Source organism: Leptosomus discolor, chromosome 2 (assembly GCF_034619465.1).
Source record: "Leptosomus discolor isolate bLepDis1 chromosome 2, bLepDis1.hap2, whole genome shotgun sequence".
Taxonomy (NCBI): domain Eukaryota; kingdom Metazoa; phylum Chordata; class Aves; order Leptosomiformes; family Leptosomidae; genus Leptosomus; species Leptosomus discolor.
The window spans coordinates 1383692-1398750 of NC_141392.1; the positions used below are offsets into that span (position 1 = coordinate 1383692).

The 15059-nt window shown below is 52.4% G+C and overlaps 1 protein-coding gene across 4 annotated transcripts in view; it reads right to left on the reverse strand.

The window, feature by feature from the left end:
• Positions 1 to 15059, reverse strand: part of XPO5 (exportin 5) — a 29228-nt gene that overhangs the window by 13333 nt on the left and 836 nt on the right. For 2 of the 4 annotated variants that reach the window (XM_086461820.1, XM_086461819.1), the window contains exons 3-20: positions 14657 to 14729; positions 13925 to 14062; positions 13438 to 13620; positions 12415 to 12456; positions 11524 to 11550; positions 11049 to 11234; positions 10309 to 10385; positions 9774 to 9873; positions 8315 to 8398; positions 7753 to 7878; positions 7423 to 7513; positions 5846 to 5974; positions 4919 to 5034; positions 3816 to 3971; positions 3350 to 3391; positions 2646 to 2753; positions 1135 to 1334; positions 421 to 520 (exon numbers count right to left, since the gene is read on the reverse strand). In XM_086461820.1, the coding sequence (XP_086317946.1) occupies positions 421 to 520; positions 1135 to 1334; positions 2646 to 2753; positions 3350 to 3391; positions 3816 to 3971; positions 4919 to 5034; positions 5846 to 5974; positions 7423 to 7513; positions 7753 to 7878; positions 8315 to 8398; positions 9774 to 9873; positions 10309 to 10385; positions 11049 to 11234; positions 11524 to 11550; positions 12415 to 12456; positions 13438 to 13620; positions 13925 to 14062; positions 14657 to 14729 (1978 nt within the window). Of the gene's footprint in view, positions 1 to 420; positions 521 to 1134; positions 1335 to 2645; positions 2754 to 3349; positions 3392 to 3815; positions 3972 to 4918; positions 5058 to 5841; positions 5975 to 7422; positions 7514 to 7752; positions 7879 to 8314; positions 8399 to 9773; positions 9874 to 10308; positions 10386 to 11048; positions 11235 to 11523; positions 11551 to 12414; positions 12457 to 13437; positions 13621 to 13924; positions 14063 to 14656; positions 14730 to 15059 lie in introns of all 4 variants that reach the window. The other 2 variants (XM_086461821.1, XM_086461822.1) reach the window with 2 other exon arrangements.

Genomic DNA, 15059 nt, shown 5'->3' on the forward strand with positions numbered 1-15059 from the left:
AGCGAGGACATTTCACTAACAACTCAAACACCACGAGTCTCCTCAGATGAATTTTAATCATATTCCACGCTGCAGTCTCAGCATGATGCTTTCCATACTGCCTGGCTCAAAAAAAGCACCACTCACTGCACCGTATTTCCAAAAATCACGTAAACCAATTGCTTCTCCAAAACCAAACTCTGACACACGAAGAGCAGGGAATAGCACGCTTCCCTCTGCTGAACAACCTGGTTTTGCATGGCCTATGTGCTCCTTGCCCAAAGAAGTAAAAAAAGCCAGCCTGTTACTCTGCAATCTGAAAAACCCACTGACCCACACCCTAAGGAAGGAGATGATCAGGAGAGATCAGCAGCAACGGGGGATGGAAGGAGCAAGTCCCACCTCGCTCAGGATGACACTTCTCCCGGTAACGATACTCACTCTGGAGCGGTTCAGGCCACTAGGATCTTCCAGGACCGGGTCGGCAATTTTGTTGTCCGCACCCACGTAGGAGATGAAGGCTTCGGGATCCGAGAGGACTCTGGCAGCAGCAAAAGACAGCAACAGGGATTGTTGTTGGTACCAGGGGCTTTGGGCAGAGCTTTGCACTGGCAATGGACACCTGAACGAACACAGCAGGCTCGAGGGACTGGCTGGCGCTCCACACCGTACGTGGGAACGTGGATAAAAAGCACCAGAGACGTGGGAACTCTCCAAACATCTCCAGTTCTCTTGGGCCACGAGGACCTAAAACCTTTGAATCTCTCCTGAAGACTGGGGAAAACTCTTGTGCACGCCCAGCTGCCCGGGGCTGCAGGACACCTCAGCTTTCGGAAGGAGAGCTCAGCTTCCTAGCTTCTCCTGGAGAGGAACAGACACCTTTTACTCCTCGTTGTCTGCAGATGCTTTGAGCATGCTGGGAAGTGTTCCTCTACTACCTTAAACAACTCTCAGTGACCCTTCTTGGACAAGGAGCATCTAGACTCAGTTGGCAGTTGCTGACCTGCAGGAGAGCTATTGCCAGGACCGCCAGAGCACAGGACATGACGAGGCACCACACCCCCCTCCGCCACCCTCGTCTGGTTTGCACATTCCCTCGTGGGCACGTTACCTCCGCAACACCTCCAGCTCAAGGCTCAGAGAAACGCCCCGTACCTCTGCATCTCCGGGGAGAGCCATAAGCCGGCCACGGGAGCCATGAGCTCCTCCAAGAAAGCTTTCTGCCGCTCATAGTCCTTGAACTGGTTGCTGATGAGGATGAGGGCCTCCATCAGAGCACACTTCTCCATCTGCGTCAGGAGCAGCTCGTTGGAGAGCAGCTGCTTCACGTGGTTGTACAACATCTCAAAGTTTGGCTAGAAGACACAAGGAAATGGAAGTGTCACGCGTCTGGTGGGGAGGGTGGCCACCGGGGCAGGCAGAGGCGGGATGTACTGTACTCGGCAGAACAGCCGGAGGAGCATGTCTAAGCTGCCTTTTCTCTACACAGCCATCACCACCTCCATCTCAAGCTTCTCTGAATGTTCAGTCTAAAAGAACCCCTTTTCTTCCCCATCCCTCTATCACCATCCTGCATCGAGTTTACTTAAGTCTCCAGAACGACTGAGATAAGCGGAGGAAATCTCTCTCTTCTAGGAGTGTCACACCTCCAAAGAGTTCTGGTGCTTTTCTTAGCTCACAGAAGGACCTCGCTCCTAAGTGCCAGACCTGGGACTCTTCCACCTCTCTGCTCACAACGGGGTTAATAACGATTCATACAGTTACCACTGGCTCCCCGGGAACGGCTGCGTCTTCCCCACCCGCTCTAGTCACAACCACGTCTTCCTGTAACTCTGTACAAGCATTAGCCACCACCCCCTCAGCAAAGCCACCTGAACGCAGTCTGGAGCAGCTCTGGGCCCTCGGCTCTTCCAGGGAGCCCGGCTGGCTGGCCAGGGATGGGAGAGAGCGAGCTATAGGTCAAGGACCAGTACGGTGGGACACAGGCAAACCTGCCAGTTCTTAGCAGCTATTGCAGAATGCATACTGGAACCCCTAAATTACCTTAATGAGCATCCCCCAAAGAACGTCTTGGTTTAAACTAGCAACGTCCCACGGTGCTCCCACGTTCCTAGAGCCACTCCACACAAATGCCACTACAGGAAGGAGCTCAGAGCTACGCGTGTTGCACACAGGCTGTTTAGTTCAGCAAAACCAACCCAAACACCCGCTCATGGATTTGAAAAGCGTTTTGATTTCTCTAGTCCCCTCCAGCTAAGCCAGGAAACACATACTCTCCTCTCGCTCCTACATGCTGGCACGTAACAGAAGACAGCCTGGGATTAGCCATGCCAGCACCTTCAGCTAAGGAATCGAGACCACCACGGGTGACAACGTGGGAATTCAGCAAACATTCCCATAAAACCAATCTAGTGCTGCTCGTATCCTCCTCAGCAGCCCCTTTGCATTTAACTCATCACCTTTTCGCTGAACTCATCACTCTACCATTCAACTCTTCACGCAGAAGATTTTTCCAGGGGCCAGGGGAGAATAAAACACTTTGCCATCTGCACAGCAGGAATGTTTTGTGTAAGAAAAACAGAGGCTGTAGCCAAGACAGCTGAGGATCCCACAAAACCCAGCTGAAACGGAGGCCAGACTCTCCGTGGTGAGTCGCAGTAACGTACCAGGACAAGCTGAGGGTAATCCCGACACATCTTTATGATGGAAGAGCATGCATGCCTTCTCACATTCTTCACTGCTCGAGTTCTAGGAGCCTGGACAGACACAACAAACTTCAATGCAACAAAACAAGAGTTCAGACAAATGCAGGGGATCTTCCAAAGGCAAATGCATTGCATACAGTTTGCTGCACTGTTGAGCACAGACCAGAAAAGCATTTCCACACCCCCCCACCCCAAACGATCATGCAACGACCCCATTCCCTCCACCCCAAGAAGCCCACGTCGGAACAGCTGTACTCCAGCAGCAGGGAGGCCACGGATCCTGCTCGCTGTGCCAGGACTCCAAGCTCTCCCTAGGCAGCTGCCAGCTTTGCAGCCGCCCTTCCCGGCCACGTGGGCCAGCTCCTGAAGGACACCCACAGCTAACGAAGGGTGTTTACCCTCCGGCAGGGCAGCGCAGAGCGGGGGACTAAGCACACTGGCCTTCCACCACGCCTGGGCCCTCTAAGTAGGTGAGCCAAAGCTTATCAGGCTACAGCAGCCAAGAACAGACCAGTTCTATCCAGACTTCCCAGCCCTTTCCAGGAGCACGACTATACTTGAGAAGCCTCCTACAGCAGAGTCTCCAGACTCAGCTTGCTCTCAGACAGAATGATCTGATCCAACTGTCAGAGCCCATCAGTAAATAAATAACAAATCGGACGTACCTTGCTTTCTTCTACAACTTCAAAGGTAACTGAAGCAAACAGCTGTGAGAAAAGGGAGGAAAAATCCAAAAACTCAAATCATTTGCTCATATCTAGCACTCACGTGTATTCTGAGCTCAAGGAATAGATCATAAAACTTCAGTGCAATTTCATTAAAGTCAGCAAAGAACACTCGACTAAGCTGAAAGATGAATCAGCAGCACAGCCAGGCCTTGAAATAAGGCACAGTGTTGACCGGCCAGAGCGTGCACTCAACGTTCAGATTCAAGGCCAGGAACCGCAAAACCCGCGTTATCTGACGTTGCTGCCTCTCGAACGAGACTCACTCTCAGTTTTTCCCATCTTTAACATGAAGGATAATCCTTCCCTGACAGTGACACCAAGAGGATTAACTCCTGCAGTTCAGCACAAGTGCCCTGCACCACAAAACGCCTTCCTGATTTCAGCGTGGCCTGCCAGTCCCTACCTTGGAGAGGACTTGCGGCAGGTATTCTGGTCGGTACGTGACAAACGGGAAGAGAGCGGAGACGTTGGTGAGCACACAGGAGAGGATGAGAGGATCCTTTGTTTCAAAATTAAGGACAAGCTGCAGCAGATCTATGCCATCATTCACGGGGATTTCCTACAAAGGCAGCAAAGGGAACGAAGAAGGAAAGTAAAAAGGAGGCAACACCGAGTACTTCAGCCTGCAGCACACACCCTACAACCCCTAGAGCTCGGCCACGGAGCTGCTGCTGCCATACAGGGCCTCTCAGCTGAGCACAGCTGCTCTCAAAGCAGAAAGAAAAGCAGCAGGAGCCTCAGTTTAACGGGGCGCTGCGTGCACTTGCTGAAGAACAACGGACCGCAGCGCTGCCCTTGTTGGGAGGGCAGCCCCGAGATGTCAGTCTCAAGTCCCCAGACTTGCACCTCCAGGAAAGGCAAGTTTCCTCTCTCTCACTTTGGTTCCCAGTTCTCCTCTTGACTCTGTCCAACAGATTCCACACGTAACAAACTACATCAACCCATGTCATGACTTTACTGTGATCAGAGTGATGAACTGAAGCGCACGAGCAGCCTAATCTGATAGAAAAATCAAGTCAGTTTACACCAGGCTGAGAAAAAAATGCTTTCCTTCTGCCTGGCCTGCTGCTGAAGGAAAAGCAGACAGATATTGCTTCTCATCTCTTACTCCCTGACCATGAGTTTCTCTCAATTAGTTACAAGTTAAAAAAAAAAAAAATTCTAATCAGGGGATAATTAAAAAGACTAATTCCTGCTTAAGCATTCCTCTCCTCTAGCAAGGCACCGCATCAAAGCACGCCTCCTCAGCGCTCTCCTGGGCCTGTACGCCCATGGCACAGTGTCCAGCACCAAGACAGGCCCGACAGTGAGCCAGGAGGAGTTTGGGCCCCTCTCACAGAAGGGCTGCTGCTCCTCAGGAGAATCGCCCACCGCACAATCCAGGTTGTTGCACGGCGGTAACCAGTTACCACAAATGGATTTTCAAGGATAACGTAGCTGAAAAAACCCACTTGTGTCAACCCAGAACAAGGCAGGAGAGAAGGCAAGAGCGTCCGGTACACGTACGTCTTTGTCCAGGGTTCGAAACATCTGGCTGATGACGCTCTCCGAGAAGAAGGTCATGGCATCCCACTGCACAAAGGATGGAGAGAAGATGGAGCAGAGGCCTTCGCCTGTCTTGGCTGAAAGGAAGAGAACGCCTGAGCTCTCACCGTGCTCCTCCCTGCAGGCACGGCAGCGGGCTGGTGAGCTCCCGCCCAGCACTCTCAAGGGTGTGCGTCCCACGGCCCTCCCTGCAGATGCCTGGCAGGAAGGCACTGGGAGCCACCAGTGCACTGGGAGCCACCAGTGCACTGGGAGCCACCAGTGCACTGGGAGCCACCAGTGCACTGGGAGCCATCAGTGCACTGGGAGCCACCAAAGCGCTCCCGTGGGATTTGCCTCACTCACGGGCAGGCTCCCGAGACCCAAGCCTGACCTTTGAGAGGCTACGGGGAGCAGCACCCACACAGCAAAGGAGGGAACAGGAAAGGAGGGAGACCACCGGGCCAGAGCCAGCGCTGCAGGCGAGGCGGCCCTCGGTGTGACTCCGTAGGGCGCCACGGGGCCTCCCCTCCTGGGGGGAAAGCAAAGGGACTGACAGAGGGATTTGCCAGACAGGCAGAACTTCCCTGGGCAGAAATAATCAATATATCATGGAGATAACAAGCCCCAAATAATTGTGAAATTGTACCAGGAGGGGCAGCTGCATCTCTCATGCGGAGAGTTTTGGGGGAGGGAAAGGAGAAGCCAAGGGCTTTAATTAGCTCTTCCAACCTGGGGTGGGTTTGATTTGATTTTGCTTTTAACTTGCAAAGATCTTAAAAGCCTGAAAACCTGGCATTGAGTCTTGGCTCCCCCTTAAAAAAAAAAAAAAGGAAAAGAAAAAACAGTTTCTTCTTGGCTTGAATTAAAACCAAATCCCACATCCCCTTTTTTTTTCGGGTCACGTACAGTTCATGGGTCCAGTATCAACGGGAGCTGTGAGCTGGTACTTCAGCCATTCACCAGCCATCTGGAAGCCGGTTCGAGGGTCCAGGCGACAGGCCATCCTCATCACCTCTCCTTGCTGGGCGCGGAAAGCTGCGGCGAGAAACCAGACACCTTGCAGCCAGCTGCTGCTGCAAACGCGGCCTTCCCCGACGCTCCCCTCAGCCCTGGGAACGTTAGGGACGGTGGCTCCGGCCACAGCTGCGGGGTCAGCTCAGGCACACAGTCAGCACACCAGGTGTAACAGGGTGGGCAACTTTTGAACCAGTTGAAACGCACGTCAAAAGTGATGGATGAACACAAAAAGAAGTGCAATTAAAATGCAATATGAATTATGAAAATCTAGGCTAACCCCAGATTTACTACGATTAAGCCTCTATTTTCCATTAAAAAATTCTTCAAACTACACGTTTGCTGCTTACAAAGCGCCTTGAGATACAGAGACAGAAAACCAGCAGCAGGTAACTACCACTTCCTTCAGCTAAACACACTTTTTCTAGATTACTCGACTCACCCCAGTTCAGATCCTGCGCTGACAAACTAAAGTGAACCCAAAAACCCCAACAAAGTCTTGTTTTCAATTTCAAGGATATTAAAATTACAGAACAGGAATTTAATTTGTTCCAAAATATTCCAGTACGTGACCGTACAAAAGAATCATCTCTGCTGACTACAGGAGCAACTCGCATCATTTAAAAAAGTTGTTTTATCAAGTAACTTTATTTTGCATTTCAAACCTGTTTTATTTTCTTATGTATGTAATACCTTCAACGTAATTTACCTCCTTAAAACTATTTCAGATTCTGGCTTTGTGCATTCAGCTACTTTTTGACTTCCACCCCAACAGACTTATTACACTAAGCAAAAAACAAACTATCTAGTAAGTAATAAAACCCACAACACTTAAAATCCTCAAACATAAATGTAAAAAGTAAGAATTTAAGTAATTTAAGTGTATCCTCCCAGCCATCAAGTGAGTACCAAACTGTACCAGCCAACGAGAACCAACCTTGGTTTTAGGAAGTAAAATACCAAAGAAAAAAAGAAAATCATTAATGTCCATGGTCTCCAGTTTGCTGGTTTAAGATCATGATTAAATCTGGCTATTTTAACTGCTCAACTCCAGCTCTGGTGCTGAACCAGAACCTTCTTAGCGGGGCCAAGACAGGTTTTTTTTTTCTGGAATGACATTTTAAGTCTTTCATAGGCTGCCCCCCTCGCCGAAGCCGAGCAGGCCCCCAGGCTGCTTCATCTCTTCCTCTAGCTGACCAAGGGGCACGTTTTCTTTGACACTAGGCAGCAAACGCTGCTAGGCCACCTACCTGGCCAGCAAGCTAAATAACAGCAAAAAGTAAGTAAAATGAAACACCTGAGCTGCCAGAGGAAAATCCTACATTAACTTAACCCCACGGTCCAGGCTGAAAGAGTCAAGACACGAACGGGAGCTGCCGTGACAACGGGCTGGGCTCCAAGCTCAGCAGCAGCTGGCAGTACGAGGGAAGGCACAGACAGCAGCACCCACACAGGGTGAGGCCACTTACAGTTGAAGAAGGCATTGAAGTCCTCATCGCTGTCAAAATCAAAGCGGGAGTATTCACAACTGGGGCTGTCTGTTTTGGAGGGAAAGCCCACCTAGAGACAGAGCAGACAAGGTCAGGAGGGGAGAGGTGCCCCCCGCCGCAGCTCAGGCCAGCTTCAGGGAGATGAAGGCTGAGCAGACAGTAAGATGTGGACACCCAGCCCTCGGCTCAGACCCAGCCCTCGGCTCGGCAGCCTGGGGATCGCGCCCCTGGCTGGCACACGAACCGCCTGCCTGCTCCCCCACGACCCCCAGGCCGCGTTCGCCCAGGCCCCTCCTCACACCCACACACCTTCACCAGGTTGGTCATCGATGCCCGCAGGTACTTGGGAATCATGGCCAGCAGCAAGGGGTCGTGCGACAGAACCTCATGCCGAAAGAGGGCTCCCCACGTGATCTGGGTGGAAGAGCGCAGGAACTGGGCGGGGGGGGGGGGGGGGCGGTAAAAAAAGAGAGAAAAGAGGGGAACAGAGAAGAGCGTCAGTGCTGGGATCTCCGCTGCGAGCACTCAGCGGTGCCATCAGAAGGCAACAGCAAACTCCACTGACCAGCTGGCTGAGGCCAAGGCACCTTGCAGGCACAACCCAAACTCCCGGAGTGCCAGAAGTGTCCAAGTAAATCCTAGGGCCGACTGCAAACCCTGCCCCTCCTGCTCAGCCCCTCTGCGCCAGGCCCTGGGCCTAACGCTGCGGTAACGGAGGAGGAACCGCTCCGCCTGCCAGGTCTCCAGCTGAACCGGGGAGCCTGGAGAGCAGCGTCTGGCCGCTCCAGCTCGGCAGCCTTCCGCGGGCCAGCTCAGTTACGCGTTCCCGTTCTCACACAGACACAGCCGAGACCTTCAGCCCGTCACGTACCTGGCTGGGGTGGGTTGTGAAGGCTAAAAACGACTCCAGGTATTTTCCAAGGTTGGCTGGTGTTTCCACGTCAGAGTCCGAGCCCTGTCAGGAAGACAAACACCTTCAGACAAAACACCAACTCTGCCACGCCGGGCTCGCCAGTGGTACGTCTCTGGGTAAAGCAGGAGCACTACGACCAAGGCCACAGGCTATCAAGGAGCACAGACAAAAACCACGGCACAACTGTGATTGTTTTGTGAAACCAGTACAGCCTGAGGAGTAGCAAGTTCTGCTGAGCAGCCTGGGGGTGCCGGAGGCACCACCACCCTCATTCAAGAGGAAAGTGTGACTCCTCAGCTACTGGAGGGCCGTTAAAACCAAATTCAGAACCGCTGCTGCTGCCAGGAGTCACAATTTTACTCCCATTGGGTCAAGCCCACCCAGCAGTACTGAAGTGGAGCAATTCATGACGGCAGAATGACACCCAGATGATGTCACTCTCATTCCTCAAAACGTTTCCTGCATTTAACATGCGGACATCTCTCACCAGCAACTTTCTGGGAAGTTTATTGGGAAAATAAATATTGCCCAGAGCCATAAATTCACGGTTCAGCTGCTCCTCACAAACTGTAACATGACGTGGTGCCCTCAAGACCCCTGTACAGCTCAGTGCTGCCTCTCCTGGGTGAACCTGGGTGAGAGGACTCAAATCCCCATCTCATCACTTCACCACAGACTGACAGCTCCCGCTGCCAACAGCAAGTGAAGTCACTGGAAGTAAGAACTAACCCTTTGTTTCCCCTCCAGTCCTTTTAGAGAAAAATTCTCAAAGATGGGGTGGTTTTTTTTTTTTTTCCCTCTTTCCCCCGCTGTGAGAATTCACTTTGCTCCACCACTTGCACAGGCTGGCTGCCTCGCCTGTCTCCCAGTCTGCCTTCTCTACTGGGGAAGCGCCACGCTGAACGGAAGGGATTCAGCGACCAGCACGCGCGGGAAGCAGCAACGTGCATCTTCACCTCCGCACCGACGCAAAGCGTCGTGAAGCTGAACAGTGAGAACAAAACCTGTTTCTTCCTTCGGTTTGAGAGAAACGTGGTAGAACAAACAGCTAAAATCTCCGAGTTATTTTTAACAGGGACATTAAAAAAGCTTCCAACACAAGAATAACTTCCTGGAGTGGTTTTTCTGTACCAGTAGACAGCAAGAAACTTGACTGATTTTCAGTGAAGCTTCAGCATTTTACAGAGGTTATAGGAGATGATTCTTGATGACAGCAAAGGCCTGGAATCACTCAGGGTCCCCCCATCCTACACTCCCACGACTTGGCAGGATACAGTCATCCCATCTGGGAGCAGAGCCCTTTCTGCCTTTTCCAAATGCGTGGAGAGAACCCTGGTCCTGCCCGAGATCAGGGCTGCCTCAGCCCCAGCCCGAAAAGCCAGCCTGGACAGGGCTGCTGCTGGTAGGGGAGACTCACCAGCAAGGCGCAGAGCTGGCTGCCCAAGGCGCACAGAACTTGGCAGAGCCTCTTCAGGAAAACATAGTGCTTCTCCACCAGGCCTTCTCCGTCTGCTGTCCTGGGGAGGGGGAAGACAGGGTCACAGTCACTCACGCTGCAGGTAACAGGCGCACTGCTGTCTATCTCGCAGATCAGAAAAGGACTAGAGCAATCTGACTGTGTTGCAGTGGGTTTTTCTCTGCTACTATCGAGAAGTGCTGCTTTACTGGCGTCTAAAACCTCTGAAATTGCCTCTCAGAGTCCCTTCCTCCCAGCTTCAGGCTGAACCAGAAAGCCGGGGAAGCTGTGACATTTACACCACTTTGTCCTTCAACGACTGGATTTGAAAAAACTCGCAGTTTTTCAGGTTCTGCGAAAGAAACGGTGGGTTTGTCCTCTCCTAACCCAGCCCCAGCTCCCTGCACTTCAGCAGCAGTATCTTTTGCAAATCACATCTAAAAAGCCGTTTTGTACGCAGTTTGGGGTGAAATTATAGCAGCATGATGGTACTCACTGGGCAGCAGAGAGAATGTAGTGCATGGCAACGTCTCCAAACAAGACCATCAGAGGCTTCCGATCCTCCAGCTTACCCTGTGGGCAAAACACGCCAAATGCCTCAATTAGCACGTAACTATTTATTCCCACCTGCAGGGGAAACCAGGAGATGACCAGTTGTCCTTCCATCTGGGGAGGCGCTTACAGTCCACAAATAATTTCAGTAAAAACTTGCCAAAAAAATCTAAGGCAATCCTGATCAGAAAATTTCCCCAAGCCAGCCCACCACAGGAACTTTGAACCGAAAAACTGATTCTGAGACGTTAACTCTCCTTCCCGGCAGACTGGCTAGTTACCTAAAGGCAGCTGATAAACACTTGGCCGCGACACTAAGCTGCTTGTGAAGGTGTGGGGCAAATCACCTCTTTAGATCCTGCTTCGCTTCCCCGAGCTGCAGCTGCTGACAACATTTCCCACTTTGCAGCTGCAGAAAGTGGGGAAAAAGAATTCAACGGGGATCCCCAACTTCAAAACCGCGAGGAGAGGCGAGCACAGAAGCTGGAGAGGGTTCCAACAGCTGCTGTGTGTCTCGTGCTGGCGTGACATTCACGCTAATTATCGTTAATGTAAGCAGCCAAATTTGAATTTTGTTTCTTAAATACTAAAGGGCAAAGGCATCATTGCTCAGTCTGAAGAATTACAGGGGAGAAGAGGAGGAAAACAAAGGGGAGCCAGAGGAGCTGAGGAGGAAGAACTCACTTTCCTGCTCACAGCAATCAGAAGACACTCTGCCGCTCCTATCTGGAGCTCTGGCTCATTTAGGAGAAGACACAACATCTCCAAGAGCTTGCAGTTGTCTGCTGTGATGTGGCTCAGGGCCACCCAGTCAATGTAGCCGGCCAGGGTGTTGAGCGCTGCTATCCCCACGCGGCAGTTGGCCTGGGCCTGCGAACAGAGAGGAGGCAAGAGGTCAGAGCCAGCAACACCAACCCTCACCTAAAGCCATCCACCCGGGAAGAACGGGACCAGAACCACCCCGAGAGAGCGAGAGACTCGGGCCTTTCTGCTGCCACCCCTCACCCCTCTGCTCTCAAGGAGGTTGTACAATGGCTGAACATACTCCTGTACAGGAGAACTGCAGGTAACAGACTCCAAAGCCTGGGAAAAGCCTAGTTCTAAGCAATCTGGGTCTTAAGAACGACTAAAGCACCGACTCCCACACAGCTCCACTCACCTTTGGCTCCTGAGCCAGCTCAGTCTTCTGAAAAAGAAAACAAGAGGCAGTGAGCAGCGACAGCACACCCTTCCACCCGGCCGCTGCTGGGCAGGCTCGTGCTCCAGGAGGCAGCCAGCGGCAGCTTCCCAGAGCAGCTCCCCAGCGAAAGGGGCTGCAGCGCAGCCTCCCGCTCCGGCCCCTGCTGCAGCCGCCACAGCCACCTCCGCAGCCCCCTGGCAGGGAAAACAGCAGGCCTTGGAGCTGCAGGTTAAGCCACCACTTCCTTCTCGCCCCAAAGATGACGCTCCAGTCAGCAGGCACCAGGGAGACACAGGGCACAAGGAGGAAAGGCCTTTCAGCGCTGCCTGGAAGCTTCCAGGGAAGAAGCTTTTGACCTTTTAGAGCATCTTACATCCAGAAGCCAAACTCTGAAAGATGCTGGTGGCTCTTACGTACCAAGACCAATGTCTGAGGAGGGTGAGTGATTTGCCCAGGGTCAGGAAGGCAGCTGGGGAAGGAGCTCACCGCCTGACCCCCAGCTCCAAACACTCCCAGCAGCCACGCACGGCTCGCGCCATCGTTTTGACCAACGCAACCGAGTCCCTCAGGCGCTCGGGTCTGATTCGTTTTACAAGGCCGCCACAAGCGTTTCTTTCTGCTGCAAGGCTTTGCTGTGGAAACTCTGCCCATCAGCGTATCCAGTGCAGTGTCTTTACGTTCATCTGGTTGCGTCCCAAGCGCTCCACAACTGAGCCAGCACACCAGGCCCGCACACTCACAGGCACTGCGGGTGATTAGAGTCTTGGGGAACCGTCCACCGTCTCCCCCAGCCTCAGTGTGCAGACAGGTAACTGAACACCCAACCCTCACAATTCACCCTGTGCACAAGCATCCCAAAGATCTGCTAACCTGTGGAGTGGTGAGGGCTTCTTGCTCCTGGGGTGCTCCAACCTTGCCAATCAGAAAGATTCCACCGTTAGCAGAAGCAGCCACACTTCAGAGCCTCAAGCATTGCAATTCAAACCTTACCTGGAAAGGCATTTCAGCCAGACTACAAAATGCACCAGGGTCTCCCACCCACCACCACGAACTGCACAGAAACTGCTCTACAGGCAGGTTTGTTCAGCCTGTCAGTACATCAGGAAAACGAACACAAGTCAGGCAGGAGAGGGTTTTTCATCGCCTCCCACTTGCACGTTCAGCGCAACCCCGGATTTCAATTCACAGGAAAAAAGAACAAGAGACACCCCTAAGCAACTTGTTACTAGATGGGTTTCTCAATTGTGCTTCGCTCTCAAATCCACTTCCCTCTCACAGGAGCAGGCTGGGGTAGAGACTTGCCTTCACCATCCTCTTGACCAACCCGCACAGCTCTGACTCTAGGAAAGAATCCAGGAAAGGAGTCTCTTTGCACAAAAAGGAAGAGCTTTCCTCACCACAGCTTGACAAAAAAAGGGCTTCCTGACCCGAGCTCTCGGAGAAAAGGACCACAGAGGCCCAGATGCAATGCTGAGACATCAGAAACTCGTGCGTTTTGGTGCATCACCGCAAAGACCCTACTGCAGCGTAACAGAGCAGCTGTGAGCCCAGGAGGGCACCTCTTTACCGCTCTGTGTCACCTAAATCACCCCAAATCTCACCGTTTCTGCCACAACCACACCTCTGGTGTGCGAAGCCGTACAGCCCTAGTGCGAGCGGAGCATCCCAGCAGCAGGGCCGAGGCACACATCTCCTCGAGCAAACCCAAACTACCACCACTAACCCTGTTAGCCCAGTGTGCCCAGTCTGATCAGCACCGGCTGCCCAGGCCACAGCAGACCCCTACCTCACAGCGACACCAACGGATCTCAGACAGGTTCTGCGCTGGCTTCCCCAACAACCTGCGAGTCGCACCCCCATTCCTGACGGAACCCAAGGAAAGGAGACCCTTACCATGCGCCTGTACTTGTTGACGTTCTGCTGCAGGGTAGTCAGCAGGAAGCTAAAGATCTTCTCCATGTTCTGGGTGAGGGTTTGCTGGATATCTCGTCGCCGCTGGGTAGGCAGAGTTTGAAAAGTCACCACGTCCTCTGCCAGCCGTAGGAGGATGAACATCACCAGCTCCGTCTGAGTCTCCTGACGTCCCAGAACGAAAACACTCCATCAGCACAACCCAAGCAGCAAACTCTCTGGAGGCCAGCTCAGAGATGCGGGAGCAAGCGAGCGGGCACGCAGACACAGGTCGCACCTTGGGAAAACAAGGCAGGAGGGTGCCCCTCCCTCTGCTAAAATCATCCCCTAGAGTAACTTAATCTTACAGGGATTTGTGAGTCGCCCATCAGCCTGCCCCACCTGACCACGACTGAGCTCGGCTCACTGACAGAAGACTGAAACCCATACCGTGAGCAAGCAGAAGGGAACAGACAGGTGTGAGTCCTACCCCTTGCTTGGAGAGGGTATCCAGCTCCTTCAGCATGTCGGGCCAGTGCTGAGGCCATTCGCGCTTGATCATCTCCACCACAATGCGAGAAAGAACATCCTTGATGTGACTTTCCTCCTCCAGAATACTTTGAGTTCCCTGTGATGGAAGTGGGGCGGAGTTATACACAAAACAGCAAACACCAGACACTTATGATTCCGACCTGGGAAGAACGGTGGTTGAAAATATTCTAAACCACACAGGATAAAAACACCAAAACAGACCATCGGGCAGCTCTTCAGCCCAGCTACCTTGGATGACCCTCCCAAGCACCCCTAGACACTGAACTCTGGGAACCAAAAGCATTTTCCTCAAAAGAATGTCACTTGGTCACAAGAGTGATCACAAGGATAGGAAAAACATGACTAAAACAATGACTTTAGGATTCTTACAAAAGGTAAGAACATCCATGTTTGCTGGATCTCCCCCCAAGAAAAGAAAAAGTACCTCACGTGTGCTATACAAGCCTCACAGCTCCCTGCCGAGGGAGGAGACGTGGTCACTGACCCGACCACCGGACAGAGAAAAGGCTCTGCAACAACCAGGGATGCACAGCAAGAAAGTAATGAAATACAGAACTGAATTGGGGTCATCTGTGCTAACTAACGGGAATCTTTTTCCCTTTTGCTCCCCCTTTCTATCCCCAAGTGAGAACCACGTTTCAGAGGAAAGTCTGGGGCAGAAGGTGCTTACACTGGATATGAGGCCCATGACGTTGTTCTTTAGATAAACTTTCTCGAGGCGAGGCATATTGTTCCAGCGGAACCTGTGTGAAAGAATGAAAAAACCAAGAGAGAAACAAAAGGGACACCGAGTCACAACATCTATAAAGACCTCCGACCTGATTCTCAGTGAACCATCCCTCCCTTATCTAAACCAGAGAGCGACACTACAGCTCACTGACTCTGCCAGCGCCCAATCCCTTCGTGAAAAGGCTGAGTTAAAGCTGCTGCTGGCAAATGGCCGTGCACTGCCGAGGCCAACAGACCCAGCGAAAGCACAAAGCATCAGGGCTGTAGAGGCGGCAGAGAGGAACCTCAGAACCGAACTAACACAAAGCCTCTTTGTTAGTGTGAGGCTAAGGACAGAGAACGCC